Genomic DNA, 16,834 nt, shown 5'->3' with positions numbered 1-16,834 from the left:
CATTCGCTGCATGCTACAGAATGAACAAGAGGTGCCGCTCTACTCTATGATCTACTTCACACAAGCAATCACGCACACACACACACACACACACACACACACACACACACACACACACACACACACAAACGCACAAACGCAACACACACTGGTGCTTGATTTTAATGCACTGTGTGTTTAGTGTATGAATGGCTGTGAACACTCAAATCTCCTCCGGTGCAGCTCAGAGATTTAAACTTCTGAGTCACGACGGGAGTATTACAGCATTACTGGGAAGCTTGATATAACTAACCCGTCAAAAAAAAAAGGAAGGACTCAAAGGTCTGTCAAAATAAAAGTTTTGCTAAAATGAAAGCTTGATTCAACTGGATAACTACTGTTTAAAATGTAATATTCAAAAAGTAGCAATAATACTTAACATAACAACAGTATAATATTAAATTATTATTATTATTATTATTATTATTATTATTATTATCATCTGTAAGCAATATCACATAAGCAAGTGTACTGATTAACAGCATTGTGATTCAGCCATAGCAGCCTTGCCTTAGGTAATCAGATTTTTTTTCATTAATGTTTTCATTAATACTGTCAAGCTGTGCACCATTTTATTTTATCACAAATAAAATTTGTTAAAAATATATTATTATATTTTAATTTGATTAAAGCTGTATGTATTAATTAGATTAAAAACCATTTGATCATAACATTTAATTAAAACATTTAACATGTAATCCAGAAAATTAAAACTGAAAATGCTGAATTTGTATCTGTAGGACTTTATGCATTTATTTTAATCAAGTCATTTTCTGTGTAAATTCATATCAATCCGAGGCTTTTTCTTTGTTGCCTAAGTATCGATTTAGTATCAACACCGAGGTACCAGGGCCAGGGCCGTACTAACGCATCCTCCACTGTATTCTCCCCTGTCTACATTTCGGGATGGCACGCATGAAAACACGTTCAGCGGGAGATGCTGATGTAAACATAGAGAAGGAGCAGAACGTTTAAATCCGTCCGTGTAGCGCATGCTGATTGAGTGCGAACATCATCCGTGTGTGTGTGTGTCATGCAGAGACAAAAACATGCATTGCAAACATACAAGACCACAGAGACCAGCAGTATTCAACCCTTCATAAAGTACACAAAACCAACAAGTATGCTAACAAAATGGAAGAAAAATGTAGCAAGTCATTCAAATCCAAAAATGCTGTGATATGATATCACTAATCTAATATTTAGAAGTAGAAATCACTGGATTGTGAAATCAACAAACAGCCACCCCTTCACAATCCCAGCACAAAATCTAAATGTTGCCATAGCAACAACAGCCCCATCCCATTTCATCTGTCTTCCCACGTTTTCTGTTTGAAAATCAGCCGTCATTATTGCACTTTTTCAAAAATCACAGAAAAGCACATATGGATTCAAAATCTTATTTTCTGCAAGAAAAGCACAGCTCCATGTGCAGGTGCACGCGCACACACACACACACACACACAACCCTTAATGTAGATAATAATGGCATAATAGGGATTAAAGCTGAATAAATGTGCTCTGAGCAGGCCCTGTCAAAGAGCGTCATAAATCACAGGTAATTAGATAGCATTAACCCCCATTTTCCTCCCTTGGAAGAAATGTGTTTATGTAAATGTCACCATGGCAACATATATGGAAGTCTCATATAATTCCAAAACAGGTGGGGAGTTCAATAAGGAGAAAAGAGGCCTTCATCTTTCATCTCTCTGTCTCACTTTGTAAACCTTGCATTAACTCTTAATGGCACAACAATGAATTGAGTCTAATGGTTCGAGCAAACAGCAAGAGTGCAAAACAAAAGTGTAAGTGTAAAGTGTTTATTATACAGGTTGGCACTTTCAGAGTACACTTTCAGGTTTTATCCTCCATTGTGTGCTTGCGTGTTTGCATTTATTTATGACAGTTTTTTAAGCATGTTAAATGATACCTGGAGATTAGCTGATAACACATGACATGAGATTATTTGTGCCATATGGTACCCTTCTGTATTAATACTACTTGCATCTGTACATGTAGTTATGCCCTATGCGATATATGGTTGGTTATTTTAGTGTATTGAGAGATGTGATTCTGCCACATGATTGCTAATTTGTGCAAGGTAATTTTGTTGAAACTCAGACTTGTTGAGTCATCATATACTGCACTGTCATACAAGCAACATTTAGCCTACATTTATGCATTTGGCAGACACTTTTACAGTGCATTCAAGGCACCTATACATTTTAACAGTTCATGCATTTCTGGGACTGCAGGTTCTGAGTGGTGGTGGCGTAGTAGGCTAAAGCACAGAACTGGTAAGCAGAAGCTTGCCAGTTCAATCCCCACAGCCACCACCATTGTGTCCTTGAGCAAGGCACTTAACTCCAGGTTGATCTGGGGGCATTGTCCCTGTAATAAGTGCACTGTGGGTAAAAGCATCTGCCAAATGCATAAATGTAAATGGTTCTATCATCAGTTATGTGCAAACTGTTTTGAGGATAAAGTCCTTTGTGAAAAAGCATAACATCAATTTCAGCTCTTTAGTTTACATTTCAGCTAGAATATCTGTCATATATTTCTATATTATTTGGCCATTATTATTCCCCAAGGCATTTGCATACTATTTCTAAATTTATAGAAAGGCATCATAGGCATCATACCTCTATTAAAGCAAAAGCAAACAGAACTGAAGAGTGTGAACCTTTCAGTATCAGCATTTGACAGAATATCTGTAAATTTAATGCCCATAATGGAAATCAGACATTCTCTGTCCATTGTTAAGCTCACTGACTAAGGGTTCAGCTACACTAAAAAGCAACAGAGCTGTCTGATGGAAGTGAAGCATTGTGGGAGATCTGTGGGTGAACACAGTGGAGTCTAAGAGATATAAAGCCTGTTTTAATCATTCTGATTTCAGAGATCTGCATTCTGTTAACATGACAATGCTGACTAGGGATGTCAATCTTCAGCCATTTTCATAATCAACTGTCATGGAAATTTACAATAAATGAACTGATAAATCATTAACATTAATACCACAAAACGCACATGGTAGATTCCAAATAATATGTGCATGTAGCCTACATTTTAAATATAATTTAAATTAATACACTTAAGAGATGCAAGTATTGGTATTTTCATCTTAAAATATTTTAGTTCAGTGTATTGTAATACATTTAGGCTATGTTTAGTATGAATTTGTGAATTGTTTAATTACTGTTAATGAATGACTGTTTATAATAACTTGTATAGAAAATACATATTTGAGTTAATTAAAATGTGGATCGTGGGATATTTCTGACCTTTTGGACTTTTTTTTTTTTTATAAATTCCATATTTGAAAGTCATTATTTGAAGGTCAAATCACATCATTCAGATGTCAGACGAATGTGCCTTTATGCTTTCCTAGCGATCACTGATGTAACTGTAGTTTGGGATGAAACAAGAAGACCGGCAGATCAACAGTGCTTGTTGTCATGTTGTATTTTCACAAACTAATCGCGGTGAATGCATAAAATTTCATTTTACTTTATAGAGAAACACTCCAACACTGATTACATTGAGCCTGCTTCATCTATACTATACATGAGAGGAAGTGAATAATCTGCATCGATCATGTCTAGAAGGGATCCCTCTTACGTCAAGTTCTCGCGCATGTGCATTCTATTCAGATAATGTAGTGCTTTTTCCGCTCACCTCAGCGTATTATTGATGGAGAGCATTAAAAATGTCAATAATATCAATAATATAGCATTATTACTATTATTACAGAGTGACTATTTACACTAGTTGTACATACCTGCCACACAGTACAGCTTATTTGCACTCAAATAGTCTGGTGGACACAAAGAAATTAAAGACAGTTAAATATTGCCACAATAGCTTTGTGTGTAAAAACGGTATGGATGTGTTTTTTTTCCATGCGGACATGTTGTGTTTTTTCCATGGGTTCAAATCTAAACGTAATGTATTCCAAACATGTCGTGCATAAAGAATAAAAGATAGTTTAACCCGCTAAGCAGTCGGCACCTTGTTGAAAATAGCCTTCACCCCTAATTAGCAGATTTAAAAAATGGCATACCTAGCCTAAAACAGTCATTTTCTAGGCTACTTACTCAAAATTTGTTAAATATTTATTTTTAGAGCTTGAACTGGTCATCAAGATTGACTATTCATCGCAACAGAAAATTAAAATAATTTTTATGAGCTCTCCTCGTTGCTTTGCGACTTCAAATTAACGCTGTATAAAAATCTCACGAGATTGGCATGGGAGGGATCCCCTCTAGAAATGAACATCAGCATCTGTGTAGTTCTTCTTCTGTAATGCAGACAAGCAGCAGTGCCTCCTTTAGCGCCCACTAGTGTCGGATGACTGTATAGACAGATTTTTCAGTGTCTGCTGGCATGATTAGTGAATGCATTTGTTCTGAAATTAATTAATAGCCGATCGATAAACAAACAAAATTATTAGGACAATCAATCAATTATCGATTAATAATTCAAATCCCTAACGCTGACACATACAAAATCAAACCGATACAAAATGTAATCAAATATATTGGTTGTAGTCTATTTCTAAGCCATTTGCAAGCCCTATGATCACATTCCATCTGTATCTCTGAATCTTCTCTTCATGTGCACAAAACTTAAGCCACCACAGCATAGTTTTAAGGCAGAAAACCCTCAAAATCTAAGTGGAGAAAACAAAGGCTACACACACACAGAGAGAGAGAGAGAGAGAGAGAGAGACACTGGGAGGGTCTCCAATTGACAGGCTTCACAGAGCAGTATTTTGAACAGTGGATGGAAATAAAATCACTAGGACATTGAGTTCAATAGTCGGTGAGATAACACCTAACATTCTCCCTATTGGACAAAAAATATATGAAACCCAATATTATCTACTTGCAGAGTTCAGTTTGAGACAGACCATATAGAGGGCATACGTGCAGTCGGCATGAGTCTGCTAACACAATAAGCCCATAACACAAACATTAAGTGTGTATCCATCATGTCCAGTAAAAAAGATACAGCATCATTACATAAATAAAGCTCTTCAGTAGCAAAGCAAAGCATTATGTGCATTTATGGCTCCCCTAAGGGCTTTCATGGCATCATGAAAAGGATTATGGTCTGGTGTGTGAGGGGACGACATTCCACAGTCTAAGGATCTATAAAGAGCTGCAAGCAGTTTTCCAACGTGATCTCATGAGAACTCGTATGTACTCTTACATAAAGTTTGGTTCTAGCAAATGTACATTCCCAAACATTTATTGACAGCATGCAAACTTCATCATTTTATGTATTAACACCTATAGAAATGTACAAATGTTTACATGTACTGTTTGAATTGATTAATATTGAATAATTCATAGAATTAATCAGTTAATTACATTTAATTTATAATCAATGAGATTAGTTAAATGCCATCACATTTATTTAATGCAGTATAAAAAACGGTTTCATTCAAATCTGTGTGATTCCTGCTGCCACATACAACGTTTTAAAGGATTATATCACCAAGACTACACTTTAAAAAGATTCTTTGCAAAAGATACTTTAACAAGGTCTAGTCTACACAAAATAAATCAGTGTTCTCAAGGACACACATATCATCAAAACATGAAATAGTCTACATTTCAGACACTAAATATTCTCAATATATTCTCACAATCCACTTCACACTTCACAATCACCATCTACAGTAGCTACGGAATGAAAAACGAATGTTCATATTCTCTTGCAATGACATAGGTCTAATCATTTTATCATATCTGAGAGATGCATCCAATGGCGAAATCCTTCACAGCACTTTTTACATATCCTCATATTTAAGTTCATGTATGTTCAGACCTCACATGAATTGACAAACTGACAGGGAGCAGATAGATTTGAGCCCAAGCAGAGAAGGTGTGACATGAAACAACAGCACATCACAAACACACAAAAAAATACAAACATGCTTGTCATCTCAGAATCACTCTGGAACTCAAAACATTACTTTTACTTCCCTTTTTTGACACCACAGTATATTGTTGCCTTGTAAATCAACAATAAATTTAACACACCACACAGCTACGCTGTTCATTCTGTCCCAACATATGTTCAATGAGTGCCTTAGGGACCACATGCTGTGAGCTTATCTTTTCAAAGTAAACAGACACATACACACAGGAACTTTCTGAACAGATTGAACCAAATGAGCCTTTGAAATGCTTGCATTGACTTGAGGATCAGGATCTTAGTTATTGTGCTAAAACAAGATGTCTGTACAATCCAAAATGAACATTTACTAAATCATTGGTCATTAAGTCTTACTTTACAATTGTAGACTACACTGGCTTTTAAGTATTAAAATCATGTTCATGGTGTGGCTTATGCTAAATTCATTCGCTCTAATTGACTTGTGAAATCACACAGACTGACGAAACCATTCATTATTCTAGTTCTTATTTACAGGAGGGAACCATGCGTACTCATTTATTAGGTGTGACAGACTATTGTGATGACTGTGTGAGAATGTGGATGAGTGAGTGTATGAATGTGTGTGTTTTAGAGAATATATACGCTCAATACTAATATTAATAACAATACTAAATACTATGGGCAGAACACAAAATCTGCATCGCAGCATCTCATGCTCACTTTAAACAATCAATTTATACAGTAATCAATGATCAATTCTTTATATATACTGTATATATTGGGGGCGGGGGGTAATTGCAATCTCAAAAGTCTCCGAAATTCCAAATGCCCACCACACCCCAACCACGTATTACATCCTGGCACTGACTATGGATCCAATCCATGTTCAATGGGATTTATTTACTGTTAAACAGTGATCTGATGACAAAATAAGGTAAGTGGCAAAATATCGGTGAATCCCTAATATATATATACACATACAGAGAGAGAGAGAGAGAGAGAGAGAGAGAGAGAGAGAGAAAGTATAAACAAAACAGCGCCAACCCGCATCTCAGAATAGCATTCAGAGATGCTGTTCTTCTCACCACAATTGTACAGAGCAGTTATCTGAGTTACCATAGACTTTGTCAGTTTTAACCAGTCTGGCCATTCTCTGCTGACCTCTCTCATCAACAAGGCATTTCTGTCCGCAGAACTGCCGCTCACTGGATGTTTTTTGTTTTTGGCACCATTCTGAGTAAATACTAGAGACTGTTGTGTGTGAAAATCACAGGAGATCAGCAGTTACAGAAATACTCAAACCAGCCCATCTGACACCAACAATCATCCATGCGATTATCTAATCAGCCAATCGTGTGGCAGCAGTGCAGTGCATAAAATCATGCAGAAATGAGTCAAAGGAGCTTCATTTAATGTTCACATCAACCAACAGAAATGTATCAAAATTTGATCTCAGTGATTTGGACCGTGGCATGATTGTTGGTGCCAGACGGGCTGGTTTGACTGTTAATAAATCGATATTTTGACATTTTTATGAAAAGGCACATTTTGTTCAGGTCATTTGGTGCAACCCTGAAAAACATTTTTTCGTTATTTCATAATAAGTTATTATTGACTCAATTTTTTGATATTTGTACAAATTATTTTTCACTTTTTTTAATTAATGATTAAGTTGTATATTCAATGTGCAAGGAAAGTATTTTAATGCCTTTTATTTGATGGTTACAACACATGATTTCATTTATTCTTTATTTTGTTTTTTTGTTTTTGATTTTTGTAAAAATGCTTTAAATGTTTTTAAAAAATTTGTGAAACTAACATGGACTAAAACATTATATTTCTATGAACTTGACATGTTTTAAACTAATTTTTTGTAGATATCTTTTTATCACTTCAGACAACCTTATTTGTCAATGACCCATGTAATATATAGAGAGAGAGAGAGTCATCAGATTTCAGTTGTTAATGTTTTTATGTTTTTGTTTTGTTTTTTTTTCCCAAGTTTCACTGTGAGGTCACAGTTATCACTCCCTTGTCTTGAATAATCAGGATGTCCATAGATTCTGTGAACTGTCAACTGCTTGGAAGTTTATGCCAGAAAATCAATAACCTTTTTATGAGTTAATAATCATTATTCATTTCAATACTTTTTCAAAATTACTGATCCCACCCACAGTAAAACTTTAAACCATCATTATATATATATATATATATATATATATATATATATATATATATATATATATAAATACAGGACAGTCCATAATGCTCATCTCCACAATCCATCAATCACTTACAATACATGGAACAGAAGACACAGGATCACACTTGGAACACTGAAACTTCTGATGCAGGCATCCATTTTTCTGAAAATGTATTCTGTAAGTTCTTGCCCAGCATGATCATGGCCCAGTTGCTGGTAACTACTACAACTTCAAGCAAATTATCATTAATAATAAAAATCCCTATAATGAACTTTCTGATTCAGGGTCATAACATTCACACACACACTCCCACCCACCCACTCTGTAGCTCTTTCTCACTCTCTCTCTCTCAGTGGTGGATATGATGTTGTGTAAAAGCATTTCCTGCACTGGGCAATTAATGACAGCTTCCCCAGTGATCCCAAAAAGCCATTAGAAACACAGGGTGTGTCTATATGTGTCTGAAATCAGGCAGTAGGCTATTGATCATATTTTGAAAATCAGATTAAGGCAATGCTCCAGTCACCCCCCCTCCTTGCATCCTAAGGCCAAACACCATCAGTAGGACCCCGTCTTATTCCCCTCTTCTACCACATGGATGCTAAACTCACACCTGAGATTATGTCCCTCCCTATATTGAGTGAGTTCTCTTGAATGAATTCAGGCAGTTTACAGCCCCAAAGAACTATCTGACTAGGGTCAAAATGGCACACCACGTGGTTTATACTTGTGTCACAGAACTTAGGAGCAGATGCAAGACACTCCTACCTTTTTAGAGTATGGCGGCATGGCAAGGTTTTTCCCGTCCCTAATGAGTTTATCCCTGATCATTATCTTCAGTTTCAGTTTGGGGTAGATCTCCAGCTCCTTCCGGTTCCCCAGAGTCAGATTCCTAGGTCCCCCCATGTACCCAACAGTGCGCCCGGCTCTGTTGCTGCTCTGTTCAGTCCATGACCTGGAGCCCCGCAGCTTGGACTCTGCCATGCAACTCGTGTACATAGGTGAGGCCGTGGGCATCGGCTCCAGGGTGAAATAAAGCCCAGTTGCAGTCTCCTTATCTTCATCTTTTAACCTCTGCACCGCGTCGTGAATGCGCTGTCGGTGGTGCGGTATGAAAACCCCTATAGCGTCCAAGTCCGGGTCTCCGATCTGCTTGCAAACTTCCAAGTCGTCGTATCCGTTATCCACAAACGCCTTGACATATTGACACAGTTGAAGGGTTTTCAGCCATTCGTAAACGATGTTGGGTCCGTTGGTCATCATTTTGTATGGAGTTTAAAGCTCAGATCTGTAAAGGCGTGTTTACCTTTTTGGGCAGGTGACTGACCCAGCGCGTTCCTTTTGTAGCCTAAATATTTCCATCAAAACGTCAAGCTCATCTTTCACTTCTCTCTGCCGTTTTTGATATCAGCGTTGTTTGAAGAAAATTATGTTATTAAAATGATTGTTAATTTAGAGAGACGTGCGTTTAAAAAGAGGAACTTATCCATGGGAGACCACAAAAACGAGTCCGTGAAGGTTACAGCCGTTTGTCTGAGCTTGGCACTTTAGCGTTTATTAATACTACCAATGTTGAGACCATTCAACTTGCCATTAACAGTTTACATAGAATAATACTCCACCGTCAAATTTCGCCACGTTTAAATTGCCATTCGCAGGGAGCGTTTTCCTCCTGTTTGCATCAAAAGTGGCTGTACTGATAACCATCCATAGGGACTACATTTACCCCCGTCTATTTCCTCTATTCATGCAGAAGTGCCAAGAACAAACGTTAATTTTACGCACCACGTGGATTTTAAACGGTCTTCGCGCTTCTCTCACGAGCCCACCGTCCGTCCCTGGTCTCTGTCAGTGCGGCTTGAAGCCAACTCTTCCTCTGTGAAGACAAACGAAACCGCGTCTCTCCGGTTTGGAGACCAGCACGTGTGGGTTCAGAGTTCTCGCCACTATTTGCTGAGCAATCCAATCGCGTCGGCGGCGCAAAAGATCGGTTTTCCCTCAACGGAGCGACGGTTGGGGAGCAGGCACGCGCTGTTATAACTGTCAGTTTGTCAGAGTTTGAGGTAAGTCACTGCAAAATGAAACGCCGGGCTGGTGTTTCTTAAAACAAATATGCATAAATGTAAATCCAATGTTATATGACTTTTTTTTGTGTGTGTGTGTGTGTGTGTGTGTGTGTGTGTGTGCAAAGCTGAGACAGGTAAAGGTGCTAGCGCGCTGTGGTTTTGCACCAACGGACAGGCTGACGTCTCCTGTCAGTCCCGCGCAAAGCGCGTGCCTCCTGTGTGTGCTGATATTGCGCTATTAGAGGATTTATATATCAGGAGCGCTGCCGTGTGTGCTGCTGTTCCCTTTATGGTACAGTCTTATGGTGCCCCCTGCGTTAAAAGCAGGCGAAAGCGGTTCTTTGAGCTTAAAAAGCCTATGCACATAACTGAAAGTCTATGCCATGGACAGTGTGCCACTGCATTGAGAAGAAGAATGTATAGGAGGGTTGTGCACAGCTCAGAGTGAATATTTAGAATTTAACATGAATAATTGTTCTGCACAATATACATATTAATATTGTAAATAGTTGTGTAGACGAGCCTTGAGACAGTAATTATCAGTTTTGCTTACTGAGGATCCACCATATTGCAGATGGGGTACAATGGGGATAAAGGATGTCTAAAGTTTGATTTTGAGGTAATTTGATCTAGTTAATAATTTTTAAAATCTTGCACATTTATGTAGCTAATGAAAATTCCTGAAATTATAACATTTATTTTGAGACAAAATACAAATATTTCAATTTCAGTTTTGTTAAAAGTGATTAAATAATAATAATTATTTTTTAATAACTCTTCAATAAATGAAATTATATTTGGGGTAATAAGCCTCCATAAAAGTACTGATTTTCTAAAGTGGGACGAATAGATTTGTTGTGAAAAATGTTCAAAGTGGGCTCACATTTACTGATCCAATCACAATGGTAATTAATAGAGTACTTGAGATGTTATAAAATGTGAAAGGGTCCAGTTTTCATCAAAACAAACTTTATTATTTCTTTTCACACAAATTAAGTTGCTCCTTCAAGATTCAATAAAAAAATCTATCTTGATACACTTTGTCCAGAAAAAAAGCACAATTTCCTCAAGGTGTGCCTTTAGCCCTGTTCTATACTATAAAATTTTATATTTATACTTTAGGTTTTCAAGAACAAACCAATCAACCCGCGTTTTTGACATATGCTTGTATGGCAAATGTGTTCTTGCACCATAGTAATAAATGTTTCAGAACCGTTTCGGTTTGATCACTATTTTACTTTGTCTTACTACCCCTCCTGGTGGCATTTTATAGTATAACATCATTCCTTTCCAATCTTTCAGTGTTCATTTTCGTCCCTTATTGTGGAAACTATAGAAATATTCTCATTGTTTTGAGAACTATACGAAGCAATATGGATCCTTAAAATGGATTAGGGTATTATATATATATGTATATATGTGTATATATATATATATATATATATATATATATATATATATATATATATATATATATATATATATATATATATGTGTGTGTGTGTATATATATATATATATATATATATATATATATATATATATATATATATATATATATATATATATATATATAATCAAAATCAAAAGTAACAGTCAATATCTGGTGTGGCCACCAGCTGCATTAAGTACTGCAGTGCATCTCCTCCTCATGGACTGCACCAGATTTGCCAGGTCTTGCTGTGAGATGTTACCACACTCTTCCACCAAGTTCCCGGACATTTCTGGGGGGATTGGCCCTAGCCCTCACCCTCTAATCCAACAGGTCCCAGACGTGCTCAATGGGATTGAGATCCGGGCTCTTCGCTGGTCATGGCAGAACACTGACATTCCTGTCTTGCAGGAAATCAGCAGTATGGCTGGTGGCCATTATGTCAGGATGAGCCTGCAGGAAGGGTACCACATGAGGGAGGATGATGTCTTCCCTGTAACGCACAGCGTTGAAATTGCCTGCAATGACAACAAGCACAGTCCGGTGATGCTGTGACACACCGCCCAAGACCACGATGGACCCTCCACCTCCAAACTGATCCTGCTCCAGATTACAGGCCTCAGTGTAACGCTCATTCCTTCGATGATAAACGCGAGTCCGACCATCACCCCTGGTGAGACAAAACCACGATTCCTCAGTAAAGAGCAGTTTTTGCGAGTCCTGTCTGGTCCAGCGAAGGTGGGTTTGTGCCCATAGGCGACGTTGTTGCCGGTGATGTCTGGTAAGGACCTGCCTTACAACAGGCCTACAAGCCCTCAGTCCAGGCTCTCTCAGCCTGTTGCAGACAGTCTGAGCACTGATGGAGGGATTGTGCGTTCCTGGTGTAACTCGGGCAGTTGTTGTTGCCATCCTGTACCTGTCCCGCAGGTGTGATATTCGGATGTACCAATCCTGTGCAGGTGTTGTTACACGTGGTCTGCCACTGCAAGGATGATCAGCTGTCCTTCCTGTCTCCCTGTAGTGCTGTCTTAGGCGTCTCACAGTATGGACATTGCAATTTGTTGCCCTGGCCACATCAGCAGTCCTCATGCCTCCATGAAGCATGCCTAAGGCACGTTCACGCAGATGAGCAGGGACCCTGGGCATCTTTCTTTTGGTGTTTTTAAGAGTAAGTAGAAAGGTCTCTTTAGTGTCCTAAGTTTCTATAACTCTGACCTTAATTGCCTACCGTCTGTAAGCTGTTAGCGTCTTAACGACCGTTCCACAGGTGCCTGTTCATTAATTGTTTATGGTTCACTGCATGAAAACATTGTCTAAACCCTTTACAATAAAGATCTGTAAAGTTATTTGGATTTTTACAAAACTATCTTTAAAATACAGTGTCCTGAAAAAGGGATGTTTCTTTTTTTGCTGAGTTTATATATATATATATATATATATATATATATATATATATATATATATATATAAACGTAATAATTACGAGTGAAATTAGAAGCACATAACTGTTTTTTTAGAACAACAACCATAAACACAAACACATGATAGATTTTTAAATCATTTTTATTTTCCATTGCACAGTAATTTCTATCTACAGAAATTCTAAATCGTTTGTGGCAGCAGATAGTCATAAACATACATGTGAAATTTGCATAAAACTGTACAAGAAATTGGCTACAATGAGAAATACTGCAACCCACTGATAATCGGTATATTCAGAACAGAAAATAAAAGAGCATTTTCTGCATGTTAAAAGTGTAATATTTCAGGTAAGAATGTTCTGTCTGAGACAAATAAACGATTCACTGCAAGTCAACATGAAACATTACAAAATGAATAAATAAAATAAAAGCAACAGGGAAATTCAGACAATGTTTTTTTCTCCTTGCTCATGAAAGATTATGAAGGGCAAATAACCAGGTTCACATCAACAGTGAATCCAAAACCTCCATGAAACAGACATGAAATAAACTAAAGGTGTAATCAATAAATTCTATTGGTGGTTTCTCAGTTGTTGAACACTAAACATTTTACTGACATTTACAGCATTACAGTTCAACACAGCTGATTGGATACTTTGACAATGAAAAAAGCAACCTGTGACATCAAAGTTTTCCTCATGGGTAACCACTTTAGATGAGCCACGTCTTGCAAAATGATTTTTGGTTTTGAAGTGTACATTTTATTTTTAAACTGGTAAATTGAATACACAATTTATGGCAAACATCCTCTCTCATAATTAACTGTACTGTTCTTCTGATGACTCTTACTATATGTTTAAACCTTTGATATTCAGGTCTTGATACTAACTGGTCTTGCAAAATAATCAAGGGAATGCTCACTCACTCACGTTTAATTCAAAAAACACCCTGTTGTGTCAATTATGGCATTAACAAACAGACCACACGACAGAAAACAAATAAGAGAGTGCAAGATCTAATCATTTCTTATGACCTCAAAATACTACTTCCTCAAAGCATATATAAAAATAATTTTTCAATAATTGATGATTAAAAATATGACAAGGAAATCTATTCAGGGAAATACAGTACTGCAGAGAAAAATACACATTTTACAAATATAATTTAATTAGTTAATTAGGAGAGATGACATGAGCAAAGTGTTCAAAAACAAACCTGGTATTCAAAAACACTATAACACCATGGCATGAAAACACATCTACAGAGAATATAGAGTCTAACACAGAGAAACATTTATAGTCTGAGAGAGATTGGCTTGATTTGTTTTGTAATTCTTTTTCACCCCATTTCTCTTTGTTGAAATACGGCATACAAAACACAAAAGGCAGACTTCACTTGTAATGGTAGCGCACAGCCAAAAACATCAGGAAAGACCTCAACACTGTTACTGGTGGAATATGCAGTGATACTTCAGACACAAATAGCTGTCACAGTTAGTGAAATACATAACTCAATGAAAGAAAATCTTTGGTGTTTGAAAAGATATGGCAAATGTCTTTTGGGTCAGTATGGCCACTCCCACTCTCAATTTATGGTCCCAGATTGTCAAACTATTTCATTCACAGAATGGCAAAAATTTTGGGCAGAGAGGCAAGAGAGAATCAGTGCTCAATACATCAATGTTTGCATCTCGAATGACAATGGGTCATATGAGTCAATGCAACATATATAGCAGCATTTCTTGCAAACCACAAATAAGATTGTACAAATAAATATAATGGCACTAAAATGTGGTTTCAAGGAAGAAATTGAACATTTACTGTGTAGCCTTTGTGTTTAGCTTTACTTCTTTTTAATTTTCTGTTTGTTAATGAACAGCTAGCACTCACTGTAGGTGAACAAAGGTGCTTTCAAAGATGTTGACAGAGTGATGATAATGTCTTGAAATAAGTTCTGTTAATCTACACATGTGAATATGGCTTGGGAGACTAATAGCCATTAAGCACCAGTGTGAAACCAGGAACATCAGACAAACCTGTTATATGATATTATCCTAACATTCAAAACGACAATGATTAATGTTCCCAAGTCCAAAAAAAGAAAAAACACTTTATGCCCTTCACACTTATAATTAAGTCTAAAGTCGCTGAAGATTAGGTCTTTAAAGGTGGTCCAAATTTTCCTGATTTGTGAGGCAAAGTGTTTTTGAGAAAATCAGATTTGATAGAGCCATTTCCAACCCTTACTGGTTGCTTTTATATATATATATATATATATATATATATATATATATATATATATATATATATATATATATATATATATATAAATGAAATGGACCATTAAATGACCCAACCAACATATTTTACCATAGTACAATCTCTATACTGAACTAAGTGTTCTATGTTAAAGCTGTTAAATCTATGCAGTATGCAGGGATGACGACAAAATCAAATCCCAGAGCCAACACTGAAGAGACTGTGACTTATTTTTCATTCTTAGGGGAGCAACAAATGTTCTAGCTATTGAGGTCTATATGGCTGTCTACCCAATGACTGATGGATAACTTTTAGATTTCAACCATACATTTGCCTACTTTCTTTCACATCTTAGTCCAGACCAGATATTTTCTGCCAATTTTCATAGAAAGTTTACAAGTTGAAACATCTGGATAATGTATCACATGAAAATACCATCGATGAATCACTCATGATTGGTTTATAAATAGTTAACTCACAAAGAATTAATTAATTCGTTTTTCAAGTAGATACTTCATCTATGGATCATCTGACAACTAATTATAAACCCTTTGTAGATGGTACTTTAATGTAAAGCATTATTGTAGTGATATTCACAATAATTACTTAAAAATATCACCCAAAAAGCATTTTATATTTAGACATTTACAAATGATTTTTACAGATTATGTCTATTTTTATTTCTAAATAAAAAAATAACAAATAAATAAACAAAAAGGGAAAATTTGGGAAAAGGTCAATTTACACAAATATATTGAGTTAATTTTAGACGAGGATAGATGTTCTCTCTTCTTCTGAAAGGTTTGCCTCCTCCATGTTATGACATCATTTCCTGTGAATGGAGCTCTTCCCATGCTTCACCCAGTGTCTTCCATATTTAAGTTTTACTTTTGACAGTAAATAGCGAATATGGCATTTATACAGACTTTAATGAGGATTTATTTAGAATTCTGTATATATACTATTTTTTTTCCACTTTTTTATATTTTGCGATTTTTCATAGTGTTTGTTGTATGTTTTTCTCGTTTAGTCTGTTTGTCTTTTTTTGACTACTTACTGCTCTCCAATGTGGGAGGCAGAACATGATCGCAAAAAACAACAGCACAAAAACAATTCAAAGACTGAGAGAAGAAATGGAATTTCAGGGCCTGGAAAGCCCAGCCGCCATGGGAGAGGATTGGCAATATTAAACAAATAAAAACCGAAGGGTGCACACCGTCATGGTATGGTATTCCTTAAACTGGGGCCTCTCACAGTCTGTGCCTCAGTTCTGTAAGGAGACTGTCTTTAATATTGTGCTAGGAAAGGATAGCGAGGGATCCCACTGGTCCAGCAGAAGAGAGATAAAGAGAGGAAGTGGGAGAAGGATTAGAGATGAACAAGGCTGTGAAAGAGATCTCCTCAGTCCCTTTGGGCTCTGCTGTTTCCCAGAGATCAGAACTGGTACCATTTCTTATCCTTACACTTTAGCATCATCTGCAGCACCAAGCAAAAACAGAAAAAAAGG

General features: G+C 36.7%; 2 protein-coding genes across 4 annotated transcripts in view; both read right to left on the bottom strand.

Annotated features, from left to right (window-relative positions):
* The window catches only part of LOC127415965 (sterile alpha motif domain-containing protein 5-like), a 152,188-nt gene extending 142,010 nt beyond the window's left edge, over positions 1 to 10,178 (bottom strand). The window contains exon 1 of the mRNA XM_051655026.1: positions 8,919 to 10,178. Coding sequence (XP_051510986.1) covers positions 8,919 to 9,413 — 495 coding nt within the window. The 5' untranslated portion in view covers positions 9,414 to 10,178. The remainder of the gene's footprint in view (positions 1 to 8,918) is intronic.
* A 3,015-nt stretch (positions 10,179 to 13,193) lies between these two features.
* Positions 13,194 to 16,834, bottom strand: part of LOC127415531 (syntaxin-binding protein 5-like) — a 127,084-nt gene continuing 123,443 nt past the window's right edge. For all 3 annotated transcript variants that reach the window (XM_051654296.1, XM_051654293.1, XM_051654295.1), the window contains one exon: positions 13,194 to 16,803. In XM_051654296.1, coding sequence (XP_051510256.1) covers positions 16,762 to 16,803 — 42 coding nt within the window. In that variant the 3' untranslated portion in view covers positions 13,194 to 16,761. The remainder of the gene's footprint in view (positions 16,804 to 16,834) is intronic.

The sequence above is a fragment of the Myxocyprinus asiaticus genome, chromosome 25, assembly GCF_019703515.2.
Source record: "Myxocyprinus asiaticus isolate MX2 ecotype Aquarium Trade chromosome 25, UBuf_Myxa_2, whole genome shotgun sequence".
Lineage (NCBI taxonomy): Eukaryota > Metazoa > Chordata > Actinopteri > Cypriniformes > Catostomidae > Myxocyprinus > Myxocyprinus asiaticus.
Note: the sequence above shows the minus strand (reverse complement) of the source record. Positions and strands in the feature narration are given on the sequence as shown.